The following is a 26,575-nucleotide window of genomic DNA, read 5'->3' as shown; positions in this document are numbered from 1 at the left end:
GGCCACCAGGGAAGCCTGATGTTGAGCAATTTTTATGTGCTTTTATTTGTCATCTATATATCTTCTTCGGAAACTTTTATTTAAGTATTTTGCCCAGTTTTATATTGGGTTGTGTGTTTTCTTATTATGGAGTTTTGAAAAGTCTATATATATTCTAGAAACAAGTCCTTTTACAGATTTGCATGTATTTTCTCCCAGTCTGTGGCTTGTCTTTTCATTTTCTTAATAGTGTCTTTAGGAGAACAGAAGAGTTTAACTTTGGTGTAGTCCAGTTCATTTATTTCTTATTTTGTGGATTGTGCTTTTGGTGTTGTATGTAAGAAATCTTTGCCTAATCCAAGCTTGTAGAATTTTTACTGTTTTAGAAGTTTTATAGTTTTAGATTTTACATTTTAGGTCTTTGATCCATTTTGCGTTAATTTTTGTATATGATACAAAGCACAGGTTGACATTCTTTTTCCGCCTTGGGATGTTGAATTATTCCAGCACCATTGCTGAACATGTTTGGTGTAGTATTAATGTGAATGCTATTTATTATAGTTCTTTTAATTTGGATATTCCCTGGCACATAGTCTTAAAAAGAGGAAGCTGACAGGGGTCTTTAATAAATCTGGACTGTTCATTTCATAATACTAGAGATTCGTTAAGTTGTATAGTAACGCCACGCGTTTTGTTAAAGGTCTCAAGATTCTGCCCTCCAAGAAAATCTTGCCATGATTGGATAGGACCCCCAGATAAATATTCAAACCTTCGACCTGTTCACTTCTACATCCCTGAAAATGAATCACCATTGGAACAAAAGTTAAGAGAATTAAGACAAGAAACACAAGAATGGAACCAACAGTTCTGGGCAAACCAGAATTTGACTTTTCTTAAGGTAAGTTTAGGTTTCGGGTCAGAATGAGAAATAATACAGTTGGCCACTTGGGGGTGCTAAATCTTTAGCATCTGCTTTGCCTTTCAGTTATTTGGCAGCATCTCATTGCCTCCGCGCCATACATACGTATGTGTGTATATATGCGTAGAATTTTAAAATCAGTATGTAACTGTAAAGAAGAAATATTGATCATTCACAGAATCACAGATCTTGAGACGTTCAAGGAAGTAAAGAGAGTAGCAGAGCCAGAACCAGAACTGCAGGTTCCACATGTATATACGCTTGTGTGTGTGTGTTTATGAAATTATGGGTGTCTGGGATGTGTTGTCATTTTTCCTGAGAATTCAGGATTCTTAATAGCATACTCATAAAGAAACTACGAGAAAGGAGTGTAAATATTGTAATCCAGAAGAAAGACTTAGGCGACACATGTTTATCCCTTTGGGCAGGCTAAGTCAAGTTGCATTTATCTTATTCTGTGGATTTATAAACAAACAGTGCCTCCCAAAGGTTATTAAATATCTCATTTTCAAATCCTATTTCAAGCATGAAACTTTTAACTAAGCTCAGATGGTTTAAAACAGGCTTTGAGATGGGCCACTTCTCAGGAAATCCACATCCAGATTTCTCCAGAGCACTGAGAGCTGTGTCCTAGCCAAGGAAAAACGGAAAGATGAAGAAAGGGAATTCTGATAGCTGTCTTATTTTAGGAAAAAGAAAAATTTATTGACTCAAGACTAAAAGCCAAAGGCCTGGAACTGACAGCTGAATCAGGTGAGTGAGTTCTTTTTCTGCCAACACTGGTTTTGTTTGAGTAACTATACGAGAAGATGTGAAGAAAGAGTATTAGGGCCTCCCTGGCCCTCCAGCGGTTAAGACCCACACTCCCACTGCATGGGGCGCAGGTTCCACCCCTGGTCAGGGAACTAGATCCCATGTGCCTCTCGGCACAGCCCAAAAAAAAGAAACGAAAAAGAAAGGATGTTGAATGAAGTAGAGAAGCTCAGGGGGCAGGCCATGGCTCCAGGGGCAGGCGCTCTGAGGCCGTGTCCTCGGTGGGACGCACGTCTGTCCTCCTCCCGCTCCCTCTCCTGTCTTTGGGTGAGGTCAGCCCTCTCGTCATTTTGGGTCATTCTGATCGATGACCTCTTTCTGACCTTTGGGCTTATATCCGAGGTCCCATGGCTTCAGCAGCCTCTGTCTCTTCTGCCCTGGCTTCTCTTCCCTGCTTCCTGATGGCAGTTCATGGTCCCACTGGCCATGAGCCGGAAACTGCAGAGTCATCCTGGAAGCCCCTCCCGACCCCTTCATCCTTCATCTCTCCACCAGATTTACCTTTTAGGTGTTTCTCAGCACCTTTGCTACTCCCTGTCCTTTTTTTTAAAAAAATAAATTGATTATTATTTATTTATTTTTGGCTGCGTTTGGTCTTTGTTGCTGTGCACAGGTTTCCTCTAGTTGTGGCTTGCGGGATTTAGAACGCAGGCTCAGTAGTTGTGGCGCATGGGCTTAGTTGCTCGGTGGCATGTGGGATCTTCCCGGCCCAGGGCTTGAACCCGTGTTCTCTGCATTGGCAGGCAGATTCTTAACCACTGCGCCACCAGGGCAGTCCCTACTCCCTGTCCTTTAAACATGGCTTTAATTCTCTGCCTATTGCAGTATCTTCCTAATTGGTTCCCTGGCCCCCAGTCTTTAAATCAGGGGTCATTAGACTTTCTGTAAAGGGCTAGATAGTAAATAGTTTAGTCTCTCTGGGCCATATGGGTCTCTCCTTCAACTGGTCAGCTCTGCTGTTGTTCTGTGAAAGCAGCCATAGAAAATACGTAAATTAATGGGCGTGAACTTGTCCCAATAAAACTGTAGTTACAAAATCAGCTGGTAGGCCAGACTTGGCCTACAGGCTGTAGTTTAGCAACTCATGCCTAAGATCCATTCTTTGCAGTGTAGCCAGTCTGTTCTACCCCAAATGCAGTTCTGACAGTTGCCACTCAGCTTAGGTTTTCGATTTCCTGTGACGACAGAGTGACAGCCGTGCTCCTCCTTCTGGATTGGAGGCCTCCCCGGCCCCTGCCTGTTTTACTTGTTTTACCTGTTTCGTGTCTTGTTCCCCAGGCTGCGCGCTTCATGTGTCAGGGATGCAGACTGCATTCAGTTCCCTCTGCCTACCGTGCTGTCCTTTCTTTTGGATGGAGAATCTAGTGCTCAGAATAACCTTTAATCATTTTCTCTCACTGTTGATGTTTGGCCTGAATAAGATTTTGTTCTGTTGGTTAAACAGGTGTCTACTGTCAGAACATTCTGATGGAAAATCTGAAATCGTTGACCCCCAAAGCCAGGTCTTTGTTGGGCTAAAGCACTGTGACTCTACCTGCTCGTGGTAGCCTTGCCTGGGCTCATTAGCATAGAGGTCTGGGGAGGATGGAGTTAGCCCCATGCTGGGCCCAGTCGTGTGCTGTCTGCTGCACTGGCCCCGCTGAGGGTCTGGGAGGGCAGGAGTGAGCAGGAAAAGGTGCTATGTCCTATCAGTTTTTGTTTGTTTTTTGTTTGTTTTTTTGGGGGGGGCAGTAAATATTTTAATTTTATTTTTATGGTGACAGACAATTTTCAAGTTTACTTCCTTTTTTTTTTTTAAAATACAAAGCTAAACCACAAACAGGTACAACCAAGACATTTTATCTCCCATTTACACACTCCCATTGAATCCTCCTCCAATTGGCTGGCCGCTGAGCAGGCAAGTGTGGGGTGAGGGGAAGACTTTCTTAGGTAGCACCGTCCTTAGGCCAGGGGCCGGGGCATCGAGACGAGGACAGGCTCTCATCACGAAGCACAGAATGAGAGCCCCGACCTCAGGACTGTGCCCTTTGCACATATGTTCTGTTTCATTTCCCATGGTGAACCAATGAAGTAGGTGCTGTTACTTTTACCATTTTGTAGATGAGGATCCCGAGGGCAAGTTGTTTGACCAAAGTCACAGAGTGAGCAAGTGGAGGGGCCTAGGTCCTGACCTGGAGAGTGGGTTCCCAGGGAGGCCCACGGGCCACTGTCTTCTGTGAGTATCATGGGTTCCTACTGATGGCGTTACTGAGTGTTGAAAGACGGGCCTTAATTAGATTTCAGATTAGTTTGGTAAGAAAACAGGAAAGAGTATCTTGAGGAAAGGACTCATGAAGGGAGGTGCCCGCTCTGTCAGCTGTTTAAACAGTTACCAGGCTGCAGTGATGGAACTGGGGGCGGGGGGACAGGTGTGTCACCCCCGTGGGCCAGAGCACGCATGTGTAAAACCTGAGTGCAGGGGTCTCGCAGAACCCAGGAAAGAGGAGTTACATTTAATAAATGATGTTGGAGAAACTAATTATTTTAGGCCCAAAAGGATAAATTTAGATTCATGCTCCCTGTAATACAAATGTATTCCAAACGGATGAAAAAGTTAATTATTAAAAATCAGTTGTTTATGGAGTAAAAAGTTAAGTACATCGCTCCTAGTTGTAGAAAGTCTAACGATAAAAGTGACCCTCCATTATCTGGAGGAGTGATGATTCCCTGAGCTTGACAGTAAAGGTAGAAAGATTCAGGAACGTGAAAACTGACAATGTCTGGATTAGTCAGGACTCCCTTTGATCTGTCCTCCTGGAAAGGAGAGTTTGCTGAGGGGACACGAAGTGGCTCAGACCCAAGACCAGGGGAGAGCCGGGCCCAGGCACGGCCTGCACTCAGACGCCGGCACTAGAGGGAACCCAGGACATCTCCCTCCTCTCGTTTCACCTCCTCTCTGCCCCACTGCTTCAGCCTTCTGTTGCTGTAAACAGGCTTTTTCCACCTCTCAGTTTATACCTCCCAGGTCCAAGGAAGTAGCCAGACTGAGGCTCTGCCCAGGCGGGGTTCTGTTGAAGGAGTGAGGCTGCTCCACAGACAGTGCCCAGCAAACCCGAGGGCCAGGCAAAGGGGTCCACGTCCAGGAATCACATTAAACGTGAACGGCAGGTGGCGGGAGGCGTTTGTGGCAGAGATGAAGAGGCGTGTGGACTTTATGAAAAGCCTTAACAACTTTGTAGAAATAGCAAAACACCTGCAGATGAATAATGTGACTACAAGGAAAAACTCCTCAAACTAAATTTCACAGTGTGTATTAAGACAGCACCCAGGCCTTGTTTTATGCTCGCTGAACTCAAGATGTTTTCCCAGCTCCTTCTCCAGAAGGATTTAGCTGCATGAAGTACGCATAGGCCAAGAAGCAGGGAAATTATGGCCACTGAGTATGTAAGAATTCATCCTGTGGGAAAACATGGGAAGATTCACTCTGTTCTTGCAGCATTGTCTCTCACTGCCAAACAGTGGAAAGTATCTCAATACCCGGCCACTTCAGGTTACATGAGGCTGAGGTGGCCCACTGCGCACTGGATGCTCACTGGAATATTCTGCAGCAGTCTAGGAACATTATTGACTTAATTTCAAGTGCGAGAAGTAGAACGCCATGACGTCAGCGCTGCCTGCCCCCGATCAAATCCCGTGTAAGCAGGCAGTGCTGTGGGAGGGCTCTTGCCTCGTTTCTTTCACTGCTGAAGTGTTTATGCAGCTGGAGTGGGTGCTATCAGGATGGACCTACCTTAAGTCAGCTGGTATTTAAGAAGCACCCACTCGGCTTTCGGTAAACGCGTAATAGATTAGATTGTCCTGCCTATCGTTCTTAGTATTACTAAAGCTCAGTGTCACACTGCAGTGCTGACAGGTGTGGAACCTGAATTACTTAGCAGACATTTATGGTGCGTCTGCTTTACGCTGAGCGCCACCTGGGAACGTTTGGGCAGGACACCAAACTAGACCAGTAGCTGAAGGTGGCACCCCGACCTGTCCTTAGAACCCTGGGGCGCCTGCTGTTCTGCCAGCGGCGGTGACGAGTGCGCCCCTCTGTGCCAGGCCCGTCCCACCTGCCGCCCTGACTGCGACTCGGTTTGTCTCAGAGCAGCCTTATGAGGTGTGCTGTTGTGATCTGCGTCCTGGAGCCCGGAGAAGCCACAGCCCGGCTGCCGGGCCGGCGAGGGACGGAAGCCCGGCTCGTGGAACCGCTGCCTGCGGGGCCAGGAGGACACGGCCCACCTGCTCAGCTCCTCTCGTCAGTGTGAGAGGCAGGGGAGGCCGGCTGGAGGACCGGCGGAACCTGCTTGCAGCTTAGGAGACGCCGTGCTCTGGGGCCAGCATGCTGGCCCCGCTCCCTGAAGCGAGAGCTCCGTTTGTGGCGCCCGCATCGCGCTCCAGCCCTGCCTGCCCCTCTCCTCCCTCGCTCTGTTCAGCCGCGTCTCTGCCTCTCCACACCCTTCATTTGCTCTGCCCATGCTGCTCCCCTTCTCCGCCCTGTGGAGTCCTAGCTGGCTGTCACCTTCCCTGGGAGCCTTCGGCTTCCCTCCCCGCCGCAGCCAGCTGGTCGTCCCTCTCTTTCCCCGATCGGCATCCACCCCTTGATTGATTCCAGGTATTTATTGAACACCTGCCACATCCCAGGCTAGTCCTGGGGACCAGCTGGGGACGAGACAGAGCCACGGCCTCGCCTTTGTGGAGCAGACCTCCTTGCGTGGGCCGGGAGGGTGACCAGCAGACAAGCAGCTCGGTGAACGCACTCTGCACTCCCGGGGTGTCGACCGCGGGGGAGAAAGAAGCCGGGGGGAGGGGAGGAGCGGCGGTTTCGCAGAGCGGGGCATAGGGGGAGGTTGGGAGAGGGTCTTCCAGGTGGAGGTCTCGAGGGCCAGCAGGAGGCCGAGTCAGAGGAGTGAGGACACATGGAATCGACTGCTCTTCACTCAGGCGCTGGGGGTCCAGGTGACTCGTGGGGCCCTGCTCAGGCTGGCTGGGAGGTGGCCCTTCTGTCTTCGTGGGGGACAGCCACGCTTGTACTGTGCGGTCTGCGTTTGCCTTTGTGCTGTGTGAGTTCAGGGTTGGCCACTTTCCCTCCTGTTTCTGTAAAAATGTGCCCTGGGGTTACCTTCCCAGCTCTGTCTCTGTCTCCCCAAATTCCTGGTGTGGTTGAAGTGTCAGCATCAGCTTTGCAGCCAGGAAACATGGCCTCTGTCTGGAGTCCTGGAGAGTGGACTAACCCCGGGGGGAGCCAGAGCGGGGACCTCTCTGGATGGGGGTGCTCTGCAAGTGCAGGGACCCTGGGTGCGATGCCTGTTTGGAGCTTGGGGCTTCTAAGCCAGAGGGCTCTCTCCCTGCGGTCTCATTCCTTCGCCCCTGAGCCGCTGCAGGGTGTCCTGAGGCTGGCCCCTGGCCTGCTGTACCATCCCGAGTCACAGGGGCCCTACTGCCCGCTTGGCAGGCTGTGGTTCCTGTCCTGTGTGGCCTTTCAAGTCTAGTGAGAGTGTGGAGGGCAGGGGCAGCCCTGAGGGTGGGCGTCACGGTTGGCATCTCCTACCACAGAGGCTACCAGGTCAGTCCGTGTGTGTCGCCAGTCCCCACCAGCACCTAGTGTGTTACCGGGTTCAGTGTGTGCGCACTGATGCGGAGTGGCATGGTTAGGCTGCTGTCTGCCCCGGGCTGCGTTCTACTTAGGAAGCACGTCGTTTTCCTTATGCTGATATACTGGTAGCTCACAGTCTCCACCCAGAAACTTCAGAAAGCATTGGCCTGTGTGTGCTGAAACACATCCCACACCTAAGTATATATCAATTGTGAAGAAAACTAGTTACACTGTAACCATTAGGGTCCAATGGTAGAGGAAGGTATTTTTCCCCCTTAAATCTCTTTTTCTTTACTGAGATATAATTCACGTACCGTAAAATTCACACTTTTTTTTTTTTTTTTTTTGCGGTACGCGGGCCTCTCACTGTTGTGGCCTCTCCCGTCGCGGAGCACAGGCTCCGGACGCGCAGGCTCAGCGGCCACGGCTCACGGACCTACCCGCTCCGCGGCATGTGGGATCTTCCTGGACTGGGGCATGAACCCGCATACCCTGCATTGGCAGGTGGACTCTCAACAACTGCACCACCAGGGAAGCCCCAAAATTCACACTTTTATTATTTTTTTTGCGGTATGCGGGCCTCTCACTGTTGTGGCCTCTCCCGTTGCGGAGCACAGGCTCCGGATGCGCAGGCTCAGCGGCCATGGCTCATGGGCCCAGCTGCTCTGCGGCATGTGCGAGCTTCCCAGACCAGGGCACGAACCCGTGTCCCCTGCTTGGCAGGTGGACTCTCAACCACTGCACCACGAGGGAAGCCCATTATTTACCATTTTTATATCTCCTTTGGAGAAATGTTTATTCAAATCCTTTAAAATTGGGTTATTTTAAAGGATTTAATCGGGTTATTTCTCTTTTTATCGTTGAATTGTAAGAGGTCTTTACATACTCCGGATATTAGACCGGTACTAGAAGGATGATTTGCAAATATTTTCTCCCATTCTATAGGTTGTCTTTTCACTTTTTCACTAGTGCTCTTTGAAGCACAAAAAGTTTAAATTTTGATGAAATCTGGACTTTCCTCGTGGTGCAGTGGTTAAGAATCTGCCTGCCAACCCAGAGGACATGGGTTCAATCCCTGGTCCAGGAAGATCCCACATGCCACGGAGCAACTAAGCCTGTGGGCCACAACTACTGAGCCCATGTGCCACAACTACTGAAGCCTGTGCGCCTAGAGCCTGTGCTCTGCAACAAGAGAAGCCAGTGCAATGAGAAGCCCACGCACCACAACAAAGAGTAGCCCCCACTCGCCATAACTAGAGAAAGCCTGTGCGCAGCAGTGAAGACCCAACACAGCCAAAAATAAATAAATAAAATAGATAAAATTTAAAAAAAATTTTTTGGGATGAATCCAATTTATTTATTTTTTTCTTTGTTTGCCTGTGCTTTAGGTGCCATATCTAAAATGCATTGCTTGATTCAAGGTGATGAAGATTTGCACGTGTTTTCTTCCAAGAATTGTATAGTTTTATCTCTTACATTTAGGTCTTTAGATTATTTTTGTTTATGGTGTGAGATGGGATTCAGCTGGTTTTTTTTTTTTACATGTAGATATCCAGTTGTCCTAAGCATCGTTTGTTGAAAAGACTGTTTGTCCCCATTGAGTTGTCTTGGTACCCTTGTCGAAAATCACTTGCCCATAAATGTTTGGGTTTAGCTTTGTTCTATTGATCTGTAAGCCTGTTCTTCTGCTGGTATCACACTGTCTTGATTACTGTAGCTTTGTAGTAAGTTTTGAATATAAGAAGTGTGAATCCTCCAACTCTGATTTCCTTTTCCAAGGTTGCTTTGGCTACTGGGTTTCCTTGCATTTTTATATAAATTTTAGGATCCACTTACTAATTTCTTTTTTGTTTGTTTTTTGGGTTTTTTTGGCCGCACCATGCAGCTTGTGGGATATTAGTTCCCCAACCAGGGATTGAACCTGGGCCTTCGGCAATGAGAGCACAGAGTCCTAACCACTGGACCACCAGGGAATTCCCTGTCAATTTCTGGGGGGGGGGGGGGAAAGCCAGCTGGGGTTTTGGTAGGGTTTGTGTTGAATCTATATGTCATTATGGGAGAGTGTTGCCACCTTAATGGTATTAGGTCTTTGAAACCGTGAACATGGGATGTCTTTCCATTTATTTAGGTCCTTCACTTCTATGTTTTGTAGTTTTTAGTGTGTAAGTCTTATACTTCCTGTCTTAAATTTATCCTGTCTTTCATTCTTTTTGATGCTGTTGTAAATGAAATTGTTTTCTTAATTTTGTTTTCAGATTGTTTATTGCAAGTGTATAGAAATACAGTTGATATTTGTATATTGATCTTGTATCCTGCAACCCTGCTGAACTCATTTGTTAACTCTAATAATTGTTTGGAGAACCCTTCCCCTTAAGTCTTAATGTTTAAGTTGAAATTAATTTTCAGGTAAAAAAGCAACATTGAATGCAGAAGAAATGGCTGACTTTTACAAGGAATTTTTAAGTAAAAATTTTCAGAAGCACATGTATTACAACAGGTGGGTGTCTACATTTTTCCTGAAAGTTTGAATATCACAACCATATTGTCTATCTGAATTTAACATTTGTGTTTATATTAAAGGCAGAAGTTGCTATCAGCTTAGTGTTTGCACTTCCAAATAAAAATGACAGCTTCAAGTTACTTGCATGGCAGCCCTAAAGCAGCTTGCACCCCTAGTGCGTAGACAGTGGGTTCACAGCACTTCCCGCTGAAAGGAGCCTGGACTCCATGGAGAAGCACAGTCTGAGGCAGGAGCAGCACGAGAGGAGTCGAGACATCTTGTGTTTGAAAGAGAGGAAGCTCGGAGCCCAGTGGGGTCGTGTGAGAACAGCACAGAAGGCGACTCGCGGGGCTCCCGTAGGCCAGAGGCGAAGCCATTGCAGCCACACAAAGAAAATGATGACGGCTGTGGATTAAAAATCTATCAAATACACTAACATCTTTGCGATCATAATGACACTGAGTGGCTCACAGGCACCGCGGGGTATTGCTAGGCAGCCAACCCATGGTTCTGAAAATCCATTAGTGAAGGAGCGCCTCCAAAGAACAGTCACCTCTCCTGCCTTTCCTGCACCGACTGGATTCCAGGGTAGCCAAACGAAGGAGCATTTTTCTTGGTAGAAGAATGACAGCTGACGCAGGAGTGCTGGAGTTAGATCTGGGCCTGATCACCCCGCAGCTGCTAACCGCTCGGCAGCAGGGCTGATGGGCACTTCATAATGGACGGGTCGGGCTGATCGCACCTGAACCCCTGGTTCCTCTTTGCACTGTGCGGAGTGGGGCAGCGGCCTGCCTGCACTTCTGTGAGGTGTCCTCACCAAACAAGGGGACTGCACTCTGGCAGGCCTCCAGGTCTAATACCAGGTTACAGGAACAAGATAAAAGGGTGTGTTGGGGGGGTGGAGAGAGCAGGTCACAGACTGTGCTTAAATCGTAGCCTGAAGATACAGTCCCAGATGTTGGAAATTCTGCAAGACAGACGATCCGGTTTCAACCAGTAACTAGGATTAAAAAAAAAAAAAGGACAGCTTCAAGTTACTTGCATGGCAGCCCTAAAGCAGCTTGCACCCCTAGTGCGTAGACAGTGGGTTCTACGTGGGGGAGCTAATGTTATAGGATAGAAGAGGCTTCATGCAGTGTGCAGACAATCCCAATACGGACAAACCACCTATAAGAAGGTATTTTTGACAATCAGTCAAAGAAAACCGAACAGTGACTGTGTATTAGGTTGTATAGATAAGTTATTGTTCATTTTATCAGATACAATGATGGTATTGTGGTTAGGTGTTTTTAAAAAAGGTTTTGACAATACATAGTGATGTGTATTCCTAGGTGTGACGACAGGACGTGGCGTTTGAGATTTGCTGTGACGTTCATAGGGCAATGGCCACGCCGGATGGGCGGGTGGGGCAGGGTCTAGACAGTGGGGTGATCGTCGAGTCTGGAGGAGCTCTTGAGTGACAGTCTGGCATAAAGCCCAGTCCTGCAGCGTCCAGAGTCTGTTGCTAATGCTGTCATGTGTCACTCTGAACTAGCTGAGCTATTCAGTCAAGCCAGTATTAGTTAGATTCCCCTGGACCTTTGATTTCTGGCGTGGACACGGCATGTTTGCATCTTGCTTCCCCTCCGGTAAGCTTGATGTTTTCCGTGTGGCACTCAGAGTAGAGAGAGGGTCGGACAGCGGTGGAGCCTGCGCGCTCCCCCTCTGTGCCCGCACCACCTCCTGCCCCTGCTTTCCTTACGGAAGTGGGGACAGCTTAGTTTGTCCTTTCCACTCTCCCAGTTCAGGTTGTCTGTATCGGTGGAGTGGAATCTGGCTTTTCCCTAGTAACCTAAGAACTTTAATCTCGGTGGGATACCAGTTTTCTTTTTTCTGGAAGCCTTTTTTATTTATTTAGGGCATTGCTTCCCATTTATAGCATCATTGAAGTGGACAGAAACGTAAGGATCGTTCTCGTGTGGAGAGGGGTTTTCTGTCCAGCTGTGCAAAGGCTCCAGGAAACGGGCATTTTTGCCTCTTGCTACTGCTTCACTCAAGCCCTTGGTTATTCTCCATTCTTCTATGCTGAGATCCAGTCAGCCGTTTGAGTCCAGTCTGGAATAGCAGTTCCATGTCCCTCATTAGCTCATTTGGACCCAAAGCACTGGCACTTGCTGGCATTTCAGCTTCCAAGGGCTCAGCACTGAGAGTCTGGAATGTGTGCTTTCCGTTGTGGAAACTTGCCAAGTTTTGCCCATTCAGCTGCTGACAATGTGGTGAATTTGCAAGTTCTGACATGTTCTGTAGAGTAATTCACAGGCAAGTGAGCCTATGACAGCGTGTAACTCCATCCCAGTATTTGTATGAGAAGTTCCGGAATATCCCTTTCGAGACACAAGTTACCCAAAAGTTCAGATCATCAAGAAAAAGAAGATATGAAACTTGATGATGTTGGCACCTGCGATAAGTTAGCTTCTCAAGATGGAGTGCTTTTGTCATGTGCTTCTTCTGCAATTAAGGTGCCAAAGCCTGGAGGGTCCCCACTGAGTTCTTGCAGAGCCCCCAGTCCTTCTCTGAGAGGTTACGCCCCCATCGCTCTACAGTTGTGTCTCCGAGAGAATGCCGCTGGGCTCTGGGGGCCCCAAGGCTTCCGAGAGCTCTTTCTGTGTCTTCTAGCAAAAACTGAGGAAGGCTGCAGCAGCCTCCAGGAGTGGGAAAAGCGGGTCGGGGTGCCCTGGGCACATCAGCCTGATGAAAATCCGGGTGGAAGGCAGGCAGGCTTTTACGGGCAGTCTAGCTTTAAAGAGGGCGGGGAATGGCAGAGATGGTGGGGAAGGGTGGAAGAGGAGACAGTCGGATGCCTGAGCGTGGGTCACGTGTGCTTGTGCTGTTCTTCTTCAGGGACTGGTACAAGCGTAATTTTGCCATCACCTTCTTCATGGGAAAAGTGGCCCTGGAGAGGATTTGGAACAAGCTTAGACTGAAACGAAAGAAGACCAGCAATTAGGAGCCCACCCTGACCCACCCGCCCAGCGTCTAAGTTTCCACGAGAAGCAGCTGCTTACAGGAGCTCGTTTTACGAGGGCTCTAAGAGCTGTGTGTGCAGGGCAGGCTGGGAGGACGCGGGTCCTGGTGCGCTGTGGCCCACGTGGCTCCGTCCTGACTGTGGATTCCAAGCTGGCTCTTGGTCATGGAAGTGATGTTAAATAAAACCCAAGCACTGTGCGCCTGTTTTCTGTGTTTTTGAATTATACCAGTTTGAAAGAGAACAATATAAAGATATTAATAAAATTTCACTTGAAAAATTTGACTCTACTGATAGGAATGTTTTGGAGTGTTACCACAGCCTCACCTGACCAGTGAGCCCTGGTTATTGGAGGGCCCCGGGTCCAGGCCCTGATGAAGCGCAGCTGTCCTGGGAGGCGTCCGGACACAGACCCGGAAGCAGGTGCGGCTCCTCCAACAGGCCCCAGGGGACTTCTCTCCATTTATTCCAGGGAGGCAGAGCCTGTTTCCAAGGTTTTCCGGGACAGCTTGCTGTGGCTCGTGTCCCTCTGCTTCAATTCTTATAAAATCAGCATTGTTTGAAATAGGATTACGTGGTTGTAAAATGATGAGGCTCACTTTGTACTGTGTCCTGGAGCCGTGGCGGGGAAGGGGTGGGGGGACCTGCCTCAGCAGCGGGGAAGTGGCCTTCAGAGTCAGGGCACAAGGTGTCCTCTGAGGACAGATGAGACATCTGGATTTTACCAAAAGCCACTTGGCAAGCAGTTTTTATTCCAAAACGGGATGTGACAGTAGAGTCGAAAGGCTGGATTTTTTCAGTGGCTTATAATCTGCTGCCCCCGAAGATGATTTCCAAGGAGAAATTCCAGAGACCAGAGGAAGCACATCATCCCACCCCCACCCCACCCCAGGCCCTTAAGGGCCACGCGGATGGACGAGGGTGATGCTGAAGAGGAAAGCCGAGCGCTGGGCGCCACTGAGCGCCGTGGTTCCTGGCGAACCCTGTGCGGTCCATCAGCTCCGTGGGCTGTTAACCCAGGTGTCCATGGAGGTCCCCAGGGAGTGGAGTGCATGCACCAAGCAGCGTGGGACACGAGGCTTCACAGAAATAACCCCATCTCACGCGTCACGCCACTGCCTCTGCTAAACACAACCTGTCACCAGCACATGTGACACTGTTTGCATCTGCAAAGGAATGCCAGCAGAGTTAGGGGACCAGGTTGGGCCCCGGTTCCATATGAGTGAGCCCGGAGGCATGAACTGTTCTCTAGCTTTTAATTCTTTTTTTTTTTAAATTAATTATTTTATTTTTGGCTGCATCGGGTCTTAGATGCGGCACATGTTGTGGCATGCGGGTTTTCTCTCTCTAGTTATGGCGCATGGGTTCCAGAGCACGTGGGCGCTGTAGTTTGCAACATGCAGGCTCTAGTTGAGGCTCGAGAGCTCAGTTGCCCCACGGCATGTGGGATCTTAGTTCCCAGACCAGGGATCGAACCCACGTTCCCTGCATTGTAAGGAGGATTCTTTACCACTGGATCACCGGGGAAGTCCTTCTAGCTCTTTTTTTTTTAATGTATTTACTTTATTTATTTATTATTTCTGGCTGCATTGGGTCTTCATTGCTGCACGCGGGCTTTCTCTAGTTGCGGTGAGCAGGGGTTACTCTTTTTTGCAGTGTGCGGGCTTCTCATTGCGGTGGCTTCTCTTGTTGTGGAGCATGGGCTCTAGGCACGCAGGCTTCAGTAGTTGTGGCATGTGGGCTCAGTAGTTGGGGCTCCTGGGCTCTAGAGCACAGGCTCAGTTGTTGTGGCTCACAGGCTTAGTTGCTCCGCGGCATGCGGGATCTTCCTGGACCAGGGATCAAGCCTGTGTCCCCTGCGTTGGCAGGCGGATTCTTAACCACTGCACCACCAGGGAAGCCCTCCCTTTTTTAAAAAAAATAAATTTATTTATTTTATTTATTTATTTTTGGCTGCTTTGGGTCTTCGTTGCTGCACGCCGGCTTTCTCTAGTTGCGGCGAGCAGGGCTACTCTTCGTTGCAGTGCGTGGGCTTCTCATTGCGATGGCTTCTCTTGTTGCGGAGCACGGGCTCTAGGTGCGCAGACTTCAGTAACTGCGGCACACGGGCTCAGTAGTTGTGGCTCGTGGGCTCTAGAGTGCAGGCTCAGTAGTTGCTCTGCAGCATGTGGGATCTTCCCAGACCAGGGCTGAAACCTGTGTCCCCTGCACTGGCAGGTGGATTCTTAACCGCCATGCCACCAGGGAAGCCCTCTTTCCCTGTTTAGCCCTAGTAGCATATTGGAAAGTCTGCCTCTGGGAGGTCCAGGGGAGCGTCTTTATGACAGACCTGCACAGAGGAGCCTTCCAGAGCAGACCGGTCTACCCAAGCCCATCTCCTGGCCTCGGCTTCCTTGGCCGCAATGACACCTGACAGAACCCCTGGGCGCATTCCACGTGCCTGTCGCAGATAGTGTCCGGCACTTAACAGGCTCCTCACAAATGGGGAAATTAGTGACTAATAACATTCAAAGGGTCTGGTTCCCAAGCGCCTCAAGGCCTCTGTGGGGGAGGGGTGACTGGCAGCCAGCCCGTCATGAGTGGGAGCTGAGCATCTGCACCAGCGGGAGTTTAAGCAGGATGCCTGTAGGTAGATGTTGGCACACGGGGTCTTCGGGGATTGCCTCTCCCGAATGAGCCCGCTCACCACTCCTGTGGCCGGCAGCCTCACACGGGCTCTGGAGGAAGCATCGCAGCGTCGGCTGCCAAGAAGCTCTGCTGTGTTCTGACCCTCCGTCCCTCCCCCAAGGACGCAGGCTTGGCGGGCCCTTTTCCAGCCAGCCCTTCAGGCCACTTCCACGGCGCAGGGCACACAGCCACGGGGGCGCCTGCACAACAGGCCTCTTCTGCACGTTTGCGAAGACTATTTTACACTACTGATGAGTGGGGAAGTCAGAGAACTCATGGGAAATCGTGTGATAAAGTTTTGTGCGTGTTGATTTTTTTTCCCCTACTAGCATTGCTTTTTTTCTGATTCTGAAAACAGAACAACAAATAAGCATATTCTGTTGACAATTTTTAAGTTAGAAATTTAAGAATGCCTCTGGTTAGAAAGTTGGGACGGTGCAGGGAGGAGCAGACAGCAAAGGAACAGCCTTCCTTTACGGGGAATCAGTTTCCCAAAGGGGAGGCTGTGCGTTCTTGTTCAGCAAGGCCGCCTGACTGGGGGGCCGGTGAGAGCTGGGGTTTTGGCGCCAGCCGTGCTTTCTCCTCCTCTGGGGTGTGGCCAAGCCCACAGGGGAGGCTTCAGTCCTGTTAGATTCCCTCTCAGACTCCATTGCACCCATGTTATTCTTATTTCAAAGTAATTGCCTTTTAACAACTTCCAGGCCTTCTGAACACATGCTCTGGCGCCTCCCTTTCTTCCCAAGGTTTTTGCATCATGGCGTCGCATCTGCCACAGCTGGGAAAGCCCAGCGCTTCCCATGGGCCCCGGGCGTACGCCGCCTGCTCTTGGCCAGCTGCACGCTGCCCACCCATGAGGGCTGTGGGTGAGTGGGAGAGTTCGTTCATCCCACAGATACTGAGTGCCTGTCCGTGCCAGGCACAGGGGCTGTGATGGTGAGGACTTGTTGCTTCCGCTGCAGCGCTTACAGACTAGCAGGATGTAAGGTAGGAGAAAAAATTAGTCACGTGATGAAGAACCCATGAAGAATATTTAATGGAATCACCTGATCTGATTTGCATGTTTATATTCCAGGTTAACCATAGATTTTAATTACATTCCTTTAATTGCAGAAGCATCTCTACTTAAAATGTACTGCAGTTATATCTAAGTGCTAGTTAATTAACATTTTCTTGCTGGTATCACAAAGAAATAGCATCGTAAAGTTGATAGGCAAATTTTGTCTTTTTATTTTTTAACCTTCTGTTTTATGTTGGAGTACCGTTGATAAACAACGCTGTGTTAGTTTCAAGTGCACGGCAAAGTGGATAGGCAAATGTTAAAACACGGGACTTCAAGTGGGGATGTACAGACAACTGCGCGAGCCCTTCCAGGGCACTGTCCCCTCCACACCTTGCATCTGCTCGCCGAGGAAGGCACCTCCCACTCCCGGTCCGTGTCCTGACCTCAGGGGCCTCAGGCGCAGCCTACCCCCCGATTGGCTGGCAGACTTGCTTGTGTTACAAGACTTGGCTCCCCAGAAAAACTTCCCAGGGGGCCTGCCCCTCAGCTTTGCTCAGGAGACTTGCCCACCTGAACGGAGCTTTGCCGTGTCCATGGCTGGCGAGTGGCCCAGGGCACTGCCCCCCCGTGCCTGCAGGAAAGGAGGGAGGCTGGAGGAGCAGCAAAGGGTTTACAGGCCAGGCCCAGAGAGGGCCTGTCACTCACTTACCTTCCGTGGAAGCAGCCCTTGTACCTGAGCAGAGGCGAGTTGGGTCAGGCTGGGCTGCTGGTGACTCTGGACGTGCCCGCTACCCCTTGCTGGGAGGCGCACCTCTATGGCATCTCTCTTAGGAAGCCTGATCCCTGTGCGGGGTGCCCTCCTCTCGGAGTGGACGAGCCTCACCTCAGAGATACCACAAGGCCCAGAGGCCAAACGGAATGAAGAGTAATTTTGTGTGAGTATGTGTGGTAAAATACACGTAACATTAACCATTTTTTGAGTGAACAGTTCAGTGGCATAAAGTACATTCACGTCACCACCATCCGTCTCCAGGACTTTTCCATCCGAAACTCTGTCTGCATGAAACACTAACTCTCCGCCTCCACCCCCAGCCCCTGGCCCCCAGCAGTCTGTGAGTCTGACTGCCCTGGGGGGCCTCATCCGTATTTGACCTTTTGCGATTGGCTTACTTCCCTTAGCGTGACATCCTTAGGGTTCATCCACGTTGTAGCCAGTGAAGACGGTTTTGTTTGCCATCTCAGCTCTGGCATCTGAGCCCTTGGGCCTCGAATGCACTGTAGACCGAGAATGGTGCGCCCACTAGCAAAGGGCACGTGGTGGCGTTCCGTCTGGGGCCTGTGAGGACAGCAGGGTCCTTGCTCATCATTCATTCATTCACTCACTCAACAAATGCTCAGAAGCACCTGCTGCGCGCCAGGCCCTGCTCTCAGCCCTGGGGCTGGAGCAGCCCGCACGGGCCGCCCTGCCCACCTTCTGGCCCCAGTGCCCTGTGCCCACATGGTGAGGACAGCCACCCTCGTTGCTGGGCAGTGCCCCTGCTCAGACACTCAGCTCACCTCACTGGTCTTCCAGGAAAGTCATTTCTTTCTTTTCGTGCCATTGAAAATGCGTTGATCAATCTTCCAGAAATGTTCAGGCTGCGTTTGGAGCTGCTTGGCTGTTGATTTGCCATGATGATTCTCTTCACTGAGTCCAAGTCGGTCCTTGAGTGGAAAAAGTACCGGAAGAGCTGCCGGAGGAGGGGATGAGATGGATGGACGAGGTCGGTAGGTGTCTCGAGGTGGTTTCTATCCAGGTAACTGGGGGCTCTAAGCTCCCCCAGGCCCATCCCCCTTCCCCTCACCCCAGCACACGCACCTGAAGGCTTGAGTTTACCGTCCAGACGGATCCACAGTGTGGTGCAGAGTGGGAAGATTAACACAAAGGAAGCCAGAGCTGTGGTGGAGAGGCCCTTGAGAGGCGCTGCTTGCTTGCTTGTTTGTCTCTGTGCACACGCAGGCACACACACCCGGGGTCTGCCAGCCACAGCCAGACGAATGAGCAAACAGCTGTGGGCACTGGCTTGTGAAGATTTGGCCCATCTGCCAGGAAAACAAGTAGGCAAACGAGCTTTTTATTTTAAAAAGAAAGCAGGGACTTCCCTGGTGGAGCAGTGGTGAAGAATCCGCCTGCCAATGCAGGGGACACGGGTTCAAGCCTTGGTCCGGGAAGATCCCACATGCCGCAGAGAAACTTAAGCCCGTGTGCCACAACTATTGAGCCTGCGCTCTAGAACTCTCAAGCCACAACAACTGAGCCCACGTGCCACAACTACTGAAGCCCACGTGCCTGGAGCCCGTGCTCCACAACAAGAGAAGCCACCGCAGTGAGAAGCCTGTGCACCGCGATGAAGTGTAGCCCCCGCTCGCCGCAACTAGAGAAAGCCTGCACATAGCAATGAAGACCCAACACAGCCAAAAGTAAATAAATTATAAAAAAGAAAGCACAGCATCCTAATGTGTCCTTGGTGCCTCCCCAGGCCTGGCCACAGTGGTCATATGTCAAGCATGGCCCTGGCCTGGGGAGCACCCATTCTGGTAGGGATGTAGCAAGACACCTGGCAGGGCCACCGGCACAGACCCAGCTCCCCTGCCATGGCTGGGGGCCTTTTACGTAGAAAGCAAGACCTCCCGTCAGCCAGGGTCCTGCTGCATCTGGCCACAGACTCCAGAATCAGAACATCTGGTCATGCAGACATGGGGCCCAGAGGTCACCAAGGGACATGACTGCCCGGCCCGGGGAGGTGACCTTCATCCCTGTCGTCGCGCCCCCGCCCCGCCCGGTACTCGCCATGCTGCCTGGTGCAGAGTAGGCCTTGGACACAAGTGTGCTAATGATTGCACTTGTAGCGCCCTGGACCCCTGTACCGAGCAATAATAACAACAACAGTAATAGTGAGCAAGGGTTATTGCCTGCCAGGCACGGCTCCTGCAGCATTATTCAGGTGGCTTCCTAGCATCCTCAGAACGGCCCTAGGAGGGTTCTGGGGCCCCTCGGAGCACAGGGACAGGCGGGTCAGGCCAGCACAGGCCCCTGCAATCCAGGGGCAATTTGGAATCAGATCTGCTCTGATTGGCCTGGCCAGGTCCTGGGCCCGCCCCCTGGCCTATCAGATGCTGGCAGGGAGGATGGATGCTGCGGAGCCCATGTTCCCGGGTGTCCTGTTAGGTCAGCAATGCGCGGTGGCTTGCAGTCACTGCTGCAGCGCTGGGGGGTCGTCCGTGAACAAAACTGGCAGAAATCCTAGAGGGGGCAGACATGTATGCAGTAAAGAGTAAATCATAGCAGATGCTCAGTGCTGTGGGAAAATAGCAAGCAGACTAGGGAGTTTGGGAAGGAGCAGATGGCAAGGGCACCTGACCCAGATCTGGGCAAGAGTGACTAAGGCCCTGGGGCTGCAGTGTGCCCGGCAGAGCCAAGAGCAGCAGGACGGCCAGCGTGGTGGCACAGCGGGAACCATGGAGGAGGAGGGTGGGAGGAGATAGGCCAGGGCCTGGCAGGCCACCACACAGACCCTGGCTTTTCCCCTGAGTGCTCCGGGGAGCCACCGAGGACTCTGTGCAAGGGAGGCCATGGCCTCGTCACTCTGCAGGGGGCTACCCCACGTAGGCTACTGCCGGGACTCGGGTGGCTCTGACCAGAGGGGCAGCCAGGAAGGTGGTGAGAAGTGGCCTGTCCAGTACAGGAGCCGCTAGCCACGTGTGGCAATTTACATTTCAATAAACATAAAGGGAAGTTAAAACCTCAGTCCCTCTGTTGCACTAGCCCCTGTCAATGCCCAGTAGCCACGTGTGGCTATTTACATTTCAGTAAACATAAAGGGAAGTTAAAACCTCAGTCCCTCTGTCGCACTAGCCCCTGTCAATGCCCAGTAGCCGCGTGTGGCCCGTGGCTACTGTATTGGGCGTCACAGATGTGCAGCATTTCCATTGTCGCAGCAAGTCCTGTCAGTGCTGGCCTGGGAGGTGCCGTAAGGCATGTTCTTCCTTCTTTGGTCCCAGAGGGGAGCTTGGAATGTGTGAGTGTGGGCTGGGCAGCAGGTGGGGCAGGACAGGGCTGAGAACTGAGGAGGGGATGCAAAAGGCTGTGTCCCCAGGAGGACAGGTGGGCCATCCAGGTGAGTCAGTACCTGACTGAGCGGGGAGGGGATCCAGAAGATGCTCCAAGCCAGGCACGGCCACTCCGGCTTTTCCCAGGATGTCTGGCAAGAAGCACTGCAGCCATGGCCACATGGTAGCAAGCACTGGAGATGCGGCCTGTCTGAGCTGAGCTATCTGTAAGCATAAGCTCCACCCCAGATTCCAAAGACTTAGTGTGAGAAAAGGAATGCAAACTACCTCATCATTTCTTATATAGGTACATGCTGAAATAAAATTTAGATATATTGGGTTCAGTAAGATATATTAAACAGCCTTAAAAAGAAAAGAGGGGCTTCCCTCTGGTGGAGGGAAGTGGGGGCTACTCTTCGTTGCAGTGCACGGGCTTCTCATTGCAGTGGCTTCTCTTGTTGCAGAGCACGGGCTCTAGGAGCGCGGCCTTCAGTAGTTGTGGCTCGAGGGCTCTAGAGCGCAGGCTCAGTAGTTGTGGCACATGGCCTTAGTTGCTCCGCGGCATGTGGGATCCTCCCAGACCAGGGCTCGAACCCATGTCCCCTGCATTGGCCAGTGGATTCCTATCCACTGTGCCACCAGGGCAGTCCCTGTATATATCTTATTAAAGTAAATTTCCCCTGCTTCTTTTCATCTTTTTTACTGTGGCTACTGGACAACTTTAAGTAACATTGTGGCTCATGTTAGCTTCCTGGTTCTGTGAAGAGCCTGACCGTCCTGGTGGCCCCCCAAAGATGTGTCCACATGCTAACCCTTCGTACCTGGAATTGTGACCTGATTTGGAAGCAGAGGCTTTGCAGAAGTAATTAAGATAAGGATGTCAGGATGAGATCATCCTGGATTTAGGGTGGGCCCTCAATCCCTTGACAAGTGTCCTTAGAAAGGAGAGGGATACTTGAGACAGAGACACCCAAAGGGGAAGGCCACGCACAGACAGACACAAAAGTTGAAGTGATGTGTCTTCAAGCCAAGGACCTCGGGAGACATCAGAGGCTGGAGAGAGGCCTGCGACAGCCTCCAGAGGGAACCAGCCCTGCCCACACCTTGGCTTCCAGTTCCGGCCTCCAGAGAACACACTTCTGTTGTTTTAAGGCCCAGGTTTGTGGTCTCTTGTTCCGGCAGCCATGGGAGTCACACGCTGACGGGCTCCAGACTTAGGGTTAGCGGGGAGAACGGCAGGAGGGACGCATGGCACTTTGGGTGAGATTGGGTCGGTGTGCAGCCCTGGAAGAGGAGAACGAGAGTTATGTCTGATGGATCAGCAGATTCTACAATGAACTGATAGATTTCTACAATGAAAATTCTACAATGAACCGATAGATGAAAATGTCCAGATAAAAGCCTCTTCCTGAATCTATTCTCCAGAGGCGAGAATGTGGGTAAAGGCTTCGGTCTTACTTACTGCAGCACCCAAGTGGGCACTCGGCTTGGGTCCAAGGACTAGACCTGAGTTGAGGCCTCGCAGCCAGTTTCCACACTCGAGCTTCAGTGTCTCCAGCTGCAGGGTGGGATGGTACTCCCTGCCCTGGCTGGCTCTTGGGGAAAGGGTGTGCCAGCACATGGGATAAGGGTGGTCTGTGGTTGCCAAGCTTCTCTACAGATGGGGGTCACGGGTGCTGAACGAAGGTAGAGGCCAAGGGTGCAGCATAGATGGACCAGGTCAGCCCAGCCCAGGCGGGCTCACCCCGGATCTTCTGAAGGCCGGGTGTTTTCCTTTTTAGCCTGTGGCCGTGATGTATCCACTTGCACATATCCTTGTTCAGCGCCTGTCCCCCTCTCCGCTCTGTCCCGCGGAGCTGAGTGGGGCCTGACACCGTCAGAGGCCCATCCCAGGGCACCGAACGCAGGCAGGGCTGAGAGCCCTCCCTGGGTGTGGGCGGCCTGGGTCTGCCGTGCTCGCAGGTTTCCTCAGGCCTGGCCTTTCTCTCTGCACAGGTGACCAGCGCAACAGACGTCCTGGCAGGGTGGGAGTGTGTTGCTTCTGCTCCTGGGGGAGACCCTCTAAGCCCAGCTTTGGCCAGCCTCCGCCCCCAGCTCCCTTTCTCAAGTCACGTGGTCCCAGCTGGGCCAACATGCGGGTGATTCTGGTAGGAGAAAATAATTGACCCTCTTCTCCCAAAGGTGACTGTGAATGCACCAGATCACATGGGGACCAAGAAGTCTACTAAGAGGGAAAACGAGCGTGACCAGTGCTCACAATTGCACTTTGTATACAGACAGGCTTGTCTGGGGGAGGAAAGGGGGAAGTCAGTCTGGAGGGTGGTTCATGGGGCCTGGGAGGGTCAACAAGCCTGACCTGCTGAGCCAATGGCTTGCGTGCAGAAGGTCTGCTTGGAGATTCCCCACTGCACGCCACCCCCACCCCGGGGAGACGGGCCTACGTGAGCTCAGAGAGCCCCCGTAGAGGGGACCAGCTGCCCCCAGCCTCCAGTCCCCATCCCCCATCCTGCGGCAGCATGTTCCCAGGGCAGCCGCCACAGGCAAAGCCAAGCAGTGTGAGGTGTTCTCCTGGCTAGGGGTGGGTCCTGGGGGGCTTGGGACCTGGGAGGTGGAATCCCAGTGAAGCCCAGGGCATTGCTGATGGGTGGAAGGTGAGGGTCTCTTTCCTTCTGAACTGTGAGGTTCAAAGATGTGATGTCTGGAACTGGTGCAGCCATTTCTGCTCCTACAAAGAGAGCCAAGCTGAGGCCTGATCACACCCCGAACAGAGGCAGAGGGAAGAAAGCCACAGGACACAGAGCCCCCTGCCTGATGGTGGGATCCAGAAGTCCAGGGGCACCCGCAGGTGGAGCAGGGGAAGGGCGAAGCCGACTAGTATTCCCACCTGGGGCATGTGAAATCAGCACCTGGGGTGTTGACTGTTTCCTCGTTTGTTCATTCGTTCATTCACTTGTCCATGCATTCAGCCCCACTGACAGAATCACTGTGTCCAAGAACCTGAGTTAGGCCTGGGGTGTGTGGGAAGGAGGAGGGGCTGGAAAGAGATCGAGGTGGGGTCTGTGCTCCCAGAGTGCCCATAACAGCTTGGAGACAGCCTGGTCTTACCGGACGAGGCTGATGCCGTGGAGAGGACGGGAGGAGGCTGAGTCCGGGGGGCGCGTCTGGGCGCACGCACGAGGCCGGCGCCATCAGGCATCCAGAGCTTGAAGTCCCCAGACAGACTCCTGTGGGTGGAGGGGGGCTGCAGCCTGTGCTGATTCCAGGACAGACTGGGCACCTGCGTGGCTATTTTTGTCCAAAAACGAATAAGCTACCCATCTGGCTGTCTGAGGAGCCCCAGATTTGTGTCCTTGAGCAAGTCCACCGCCACCCCCGGGATTGCAGCTGTCTCAGGTGAAAAGGGGGGGTGGCCAAGATGTGGGCTTCTGGGCCGTCAGCATTCTGCACAAGCAGGGCCTTATGGGGAGGGTCAAGAGAATCTCCCCCTGGAAGGGCCTGGCGACCTGCCTCCAGGGCACACCTGCGTGGGGAGTGCAGAGCTGAAGCAGCAGAGTCCCTGAGAGAGAGAAGGACCGGAGGACTGCCTGGAGGAGGCCAGTTGCGCTGGGCCGTAGAATGTGGAGACAGGTGGACAGGGGCAGGGAGGCGAGAGAGCACGACACGGTCAGTGGAGGCCATGAATCCACCTGTGACTTTGGGGGCTGGGGGCACAGGGCAAGCCGGGACAGCAGCCCAGGCCTTGGAACCTCCTGCAGCCCTTCAAGCTCTGGGCACTGCTGTAGACACCCCCCAGAAGGAGAGAGGAGCAGAGGGATCTCGCCCCATGTTGTGGTCGCCGTGGGAGACTCTGGCTGAGCCCCTTCCCCTGGGGGTGGAGATGCCCCCAGGCTCTGCCGTCGGTCAGCTGCCCCGTAGGGATTGGGGTGGAACATGGGATTGGCACTCATGAGCCCCTTTCTCACCCATCAGCTCCTCACACGGTTCTGGGGCCAGACGGACAGCGTGTTTATGCCCCCTTGACAGGTGGATAGACTGAGCCGGCGCCGGAGTGGAAGGGGGCTGGGTCCTGCTCTCCTGACTGCAGGACAGTGTGGCTCCTCACAGGCCATAGTTCAGGACTGAACTCAGTTTCTCCTCTTTCCCTCCTTCCCTCCCCCTTTAACGCTTTCTGTGCCAACCTCGTGCTGCACGTGTATCAGGATGGGTGTGCCGCGAGGATGACCTCACCTCAGCTGTGGGGAGGGAGGGTCCTGCGGGGGCTGCACTCTTAATTTGTGCCCCTCCGTCCCCAGGTGTCAGGGCCTCCCAAAGGGCCATGAGCACTAGAGGAATGGGGCCACGTTGGGGGAACCGACATAACGTCAGGGAACAAACCACCTCAAAGCTCAGCGGTGTGACAGAGTGTTCTGTGCTCATGGGGTCAAGGGTGGGTCAAGGGTCTGGCCTGGGCACACCCGGGGTGGCTCATCTGTGCTCCTCCATGTCTCAGAGGCTGGGGTGACACCAGGGCTGGGGGCTGGCACATGTCTGACGGTGATGCTGGCTGTCAGCTGACTGTCTACACAGGCTTCTCTGCGTGGTCTCCCCATGAGGCTGCTTGGGCCTCCCAGCAGCATGGCAGCCGGGTGCCAAGAGGGAGCTTCCCAGGAGAGCCGGGTAGAGGCAGAATCATCTCTTAAGACCTAGCTGCTCGTAGTGTAGTGTCACACGGTGTCACTTCCACTGTATCACAGGCCTGCCCAGATTCAAAGGGAGGGGGCAGACTCCCCCTTTTGTTGGGAGGAGTGTCAAAGTCACTGTGTAAGAAGAATGGGAGGGACGTACCGAAGCTGCCATCTTTGGAAACTGTAAGCTGGCTCTGCGGGGGGGCGGTCGTAAGGCCACCTACCCTGACCCTTCCCTGCCTTCTCCCCAGAGATGACAGCTGGTGTCCCCTCCTCACCACACCTCCAGTTCCTGCACATTTGGAACGCATATTCCAGTGTTTTAATCATTGCTTTTGAACAGCAGAATCATTGGCCTACAGGATGTCTTGTGATGGGACTTTGCACCTGGCGGCTGGGCTGTCACTGAGGAACTCTGTCCCTTCCCTGCAGGAGGCTTGAGGCCTTCCAGCAACCACCTCTGCTCAGCCAGCACCACCCTCCCCCATAATCCAAGTGTGGCGCCCCTGGGCGGTACTGGCTGTCCTTTGTTCCAGACCGTCTCTTCAAGGATTCTGGTATAGCGAATTGCCACGTGTGGAATGCTCATACAACACTAGTGGGGTGTAAAATAGTCAGTCACGTAGGAAACAGGTCTGGAAGTTTCTTATAAAACTAAAGATACCCCTGCCCTATAGCCTAGCAGTTCCATTCCTAGGTATTCACTGGAGAAATGAAAATACAGGTTCCCCAAAGATCTGTATGAGAAAGTTTAGATCAGCTTTATTCATGCTGACCAGAATGGAAGCAGCCCAAGTTCCCATCAACAGGGGCAAACACACATGCAACCACACGGATGAGTGCGAATCTGCTAGTTGTGTGAAAGGTACCACACAAAGGTGGCTCCTGTGTGGTTCCGTGCATGTGGAGTGCTAGAGCACGCAACACGAGTCTACAGTGAACCCAAGGAAACGACAGTACACAGCAGTGGATGGGGGTTGCCTGACAAGGCACTTGAGGGAATTCTGGGGGGTGATGGGAGCTTTCCATTTACTGACGGGGCTCTCAGTTACGCAGGTATGAGCATTTATCAGAACCCATCAGATGGTCTCCTTAAGATGCGTGCATTTTACGTTGTGTAAGTTTTCCCTAAAAAACAAGCAACTGATGAAGTCCATTCAGCATTCAGGAATGCTGGGGGCCCTGGGGTCAAAATTCCCCAGCAGGACCCAGGCTTCAATTCCTCTGCATCAGAAAAAAAAAAATGCGTACGAGGGAGGCTGAAGCAGGGGGCAGGGCTTCTCCCTGCAGCTACCCCTCCCTCGCCCACCTCCTCCCCACCCAAGG

General features: G+C 52.1%; 1 protein-coding gene across 2 annotated transcripts in view; it reads left to right on the top strand.

Annotated features, from left to right (window-relative positions):
* Positions 1 to 12,851, top strand: part of COA8 (cytochrome c oxidase assembly factor 8) — a 36,308-nt gene extending 23,457 nt beyond the window's left edge. Inside the window, exons 2-5 of one of the 2 annotated variants that reach the window (XM_079908109.1) lie at positions 680 to 877; positions 1,588 to 1,651; positions 9,732 to 9,822; positions 12,706 to 12,851. In XM_079908109.1, coding sequence (XP_079764235.1) covers positions 680 to 877; positions 1,588 to 1,651; positions 9,732 to 9,822; positions 12,706 to 12,811 — 459 coding nt within the window. In that variant the 3' untranslated portion in view covers positions 12,812 to 12,851. The other variant, XM_079908110.1, reaches the window with a different exon arrangement.
* The last annotated feature ends 13,724 nt before the right edge of the window (positions 12,852 to 26,575 follow it).

This window comes from Stenella coeruleoalba, assembly GCF_951394435.1.
Source record: "Stenella coeruleoalba genome assembly, chromosome: 2".
Lineage (NCBI taxonomy): Eukaryota > Metazoa > Chordata > Mammalia > Artiodactyla > Delphinidae > Stenella > Stenella coeruleoalba.
This window is presented reverse-complemented; position numbering and strand designations above follow the sequence as displayed.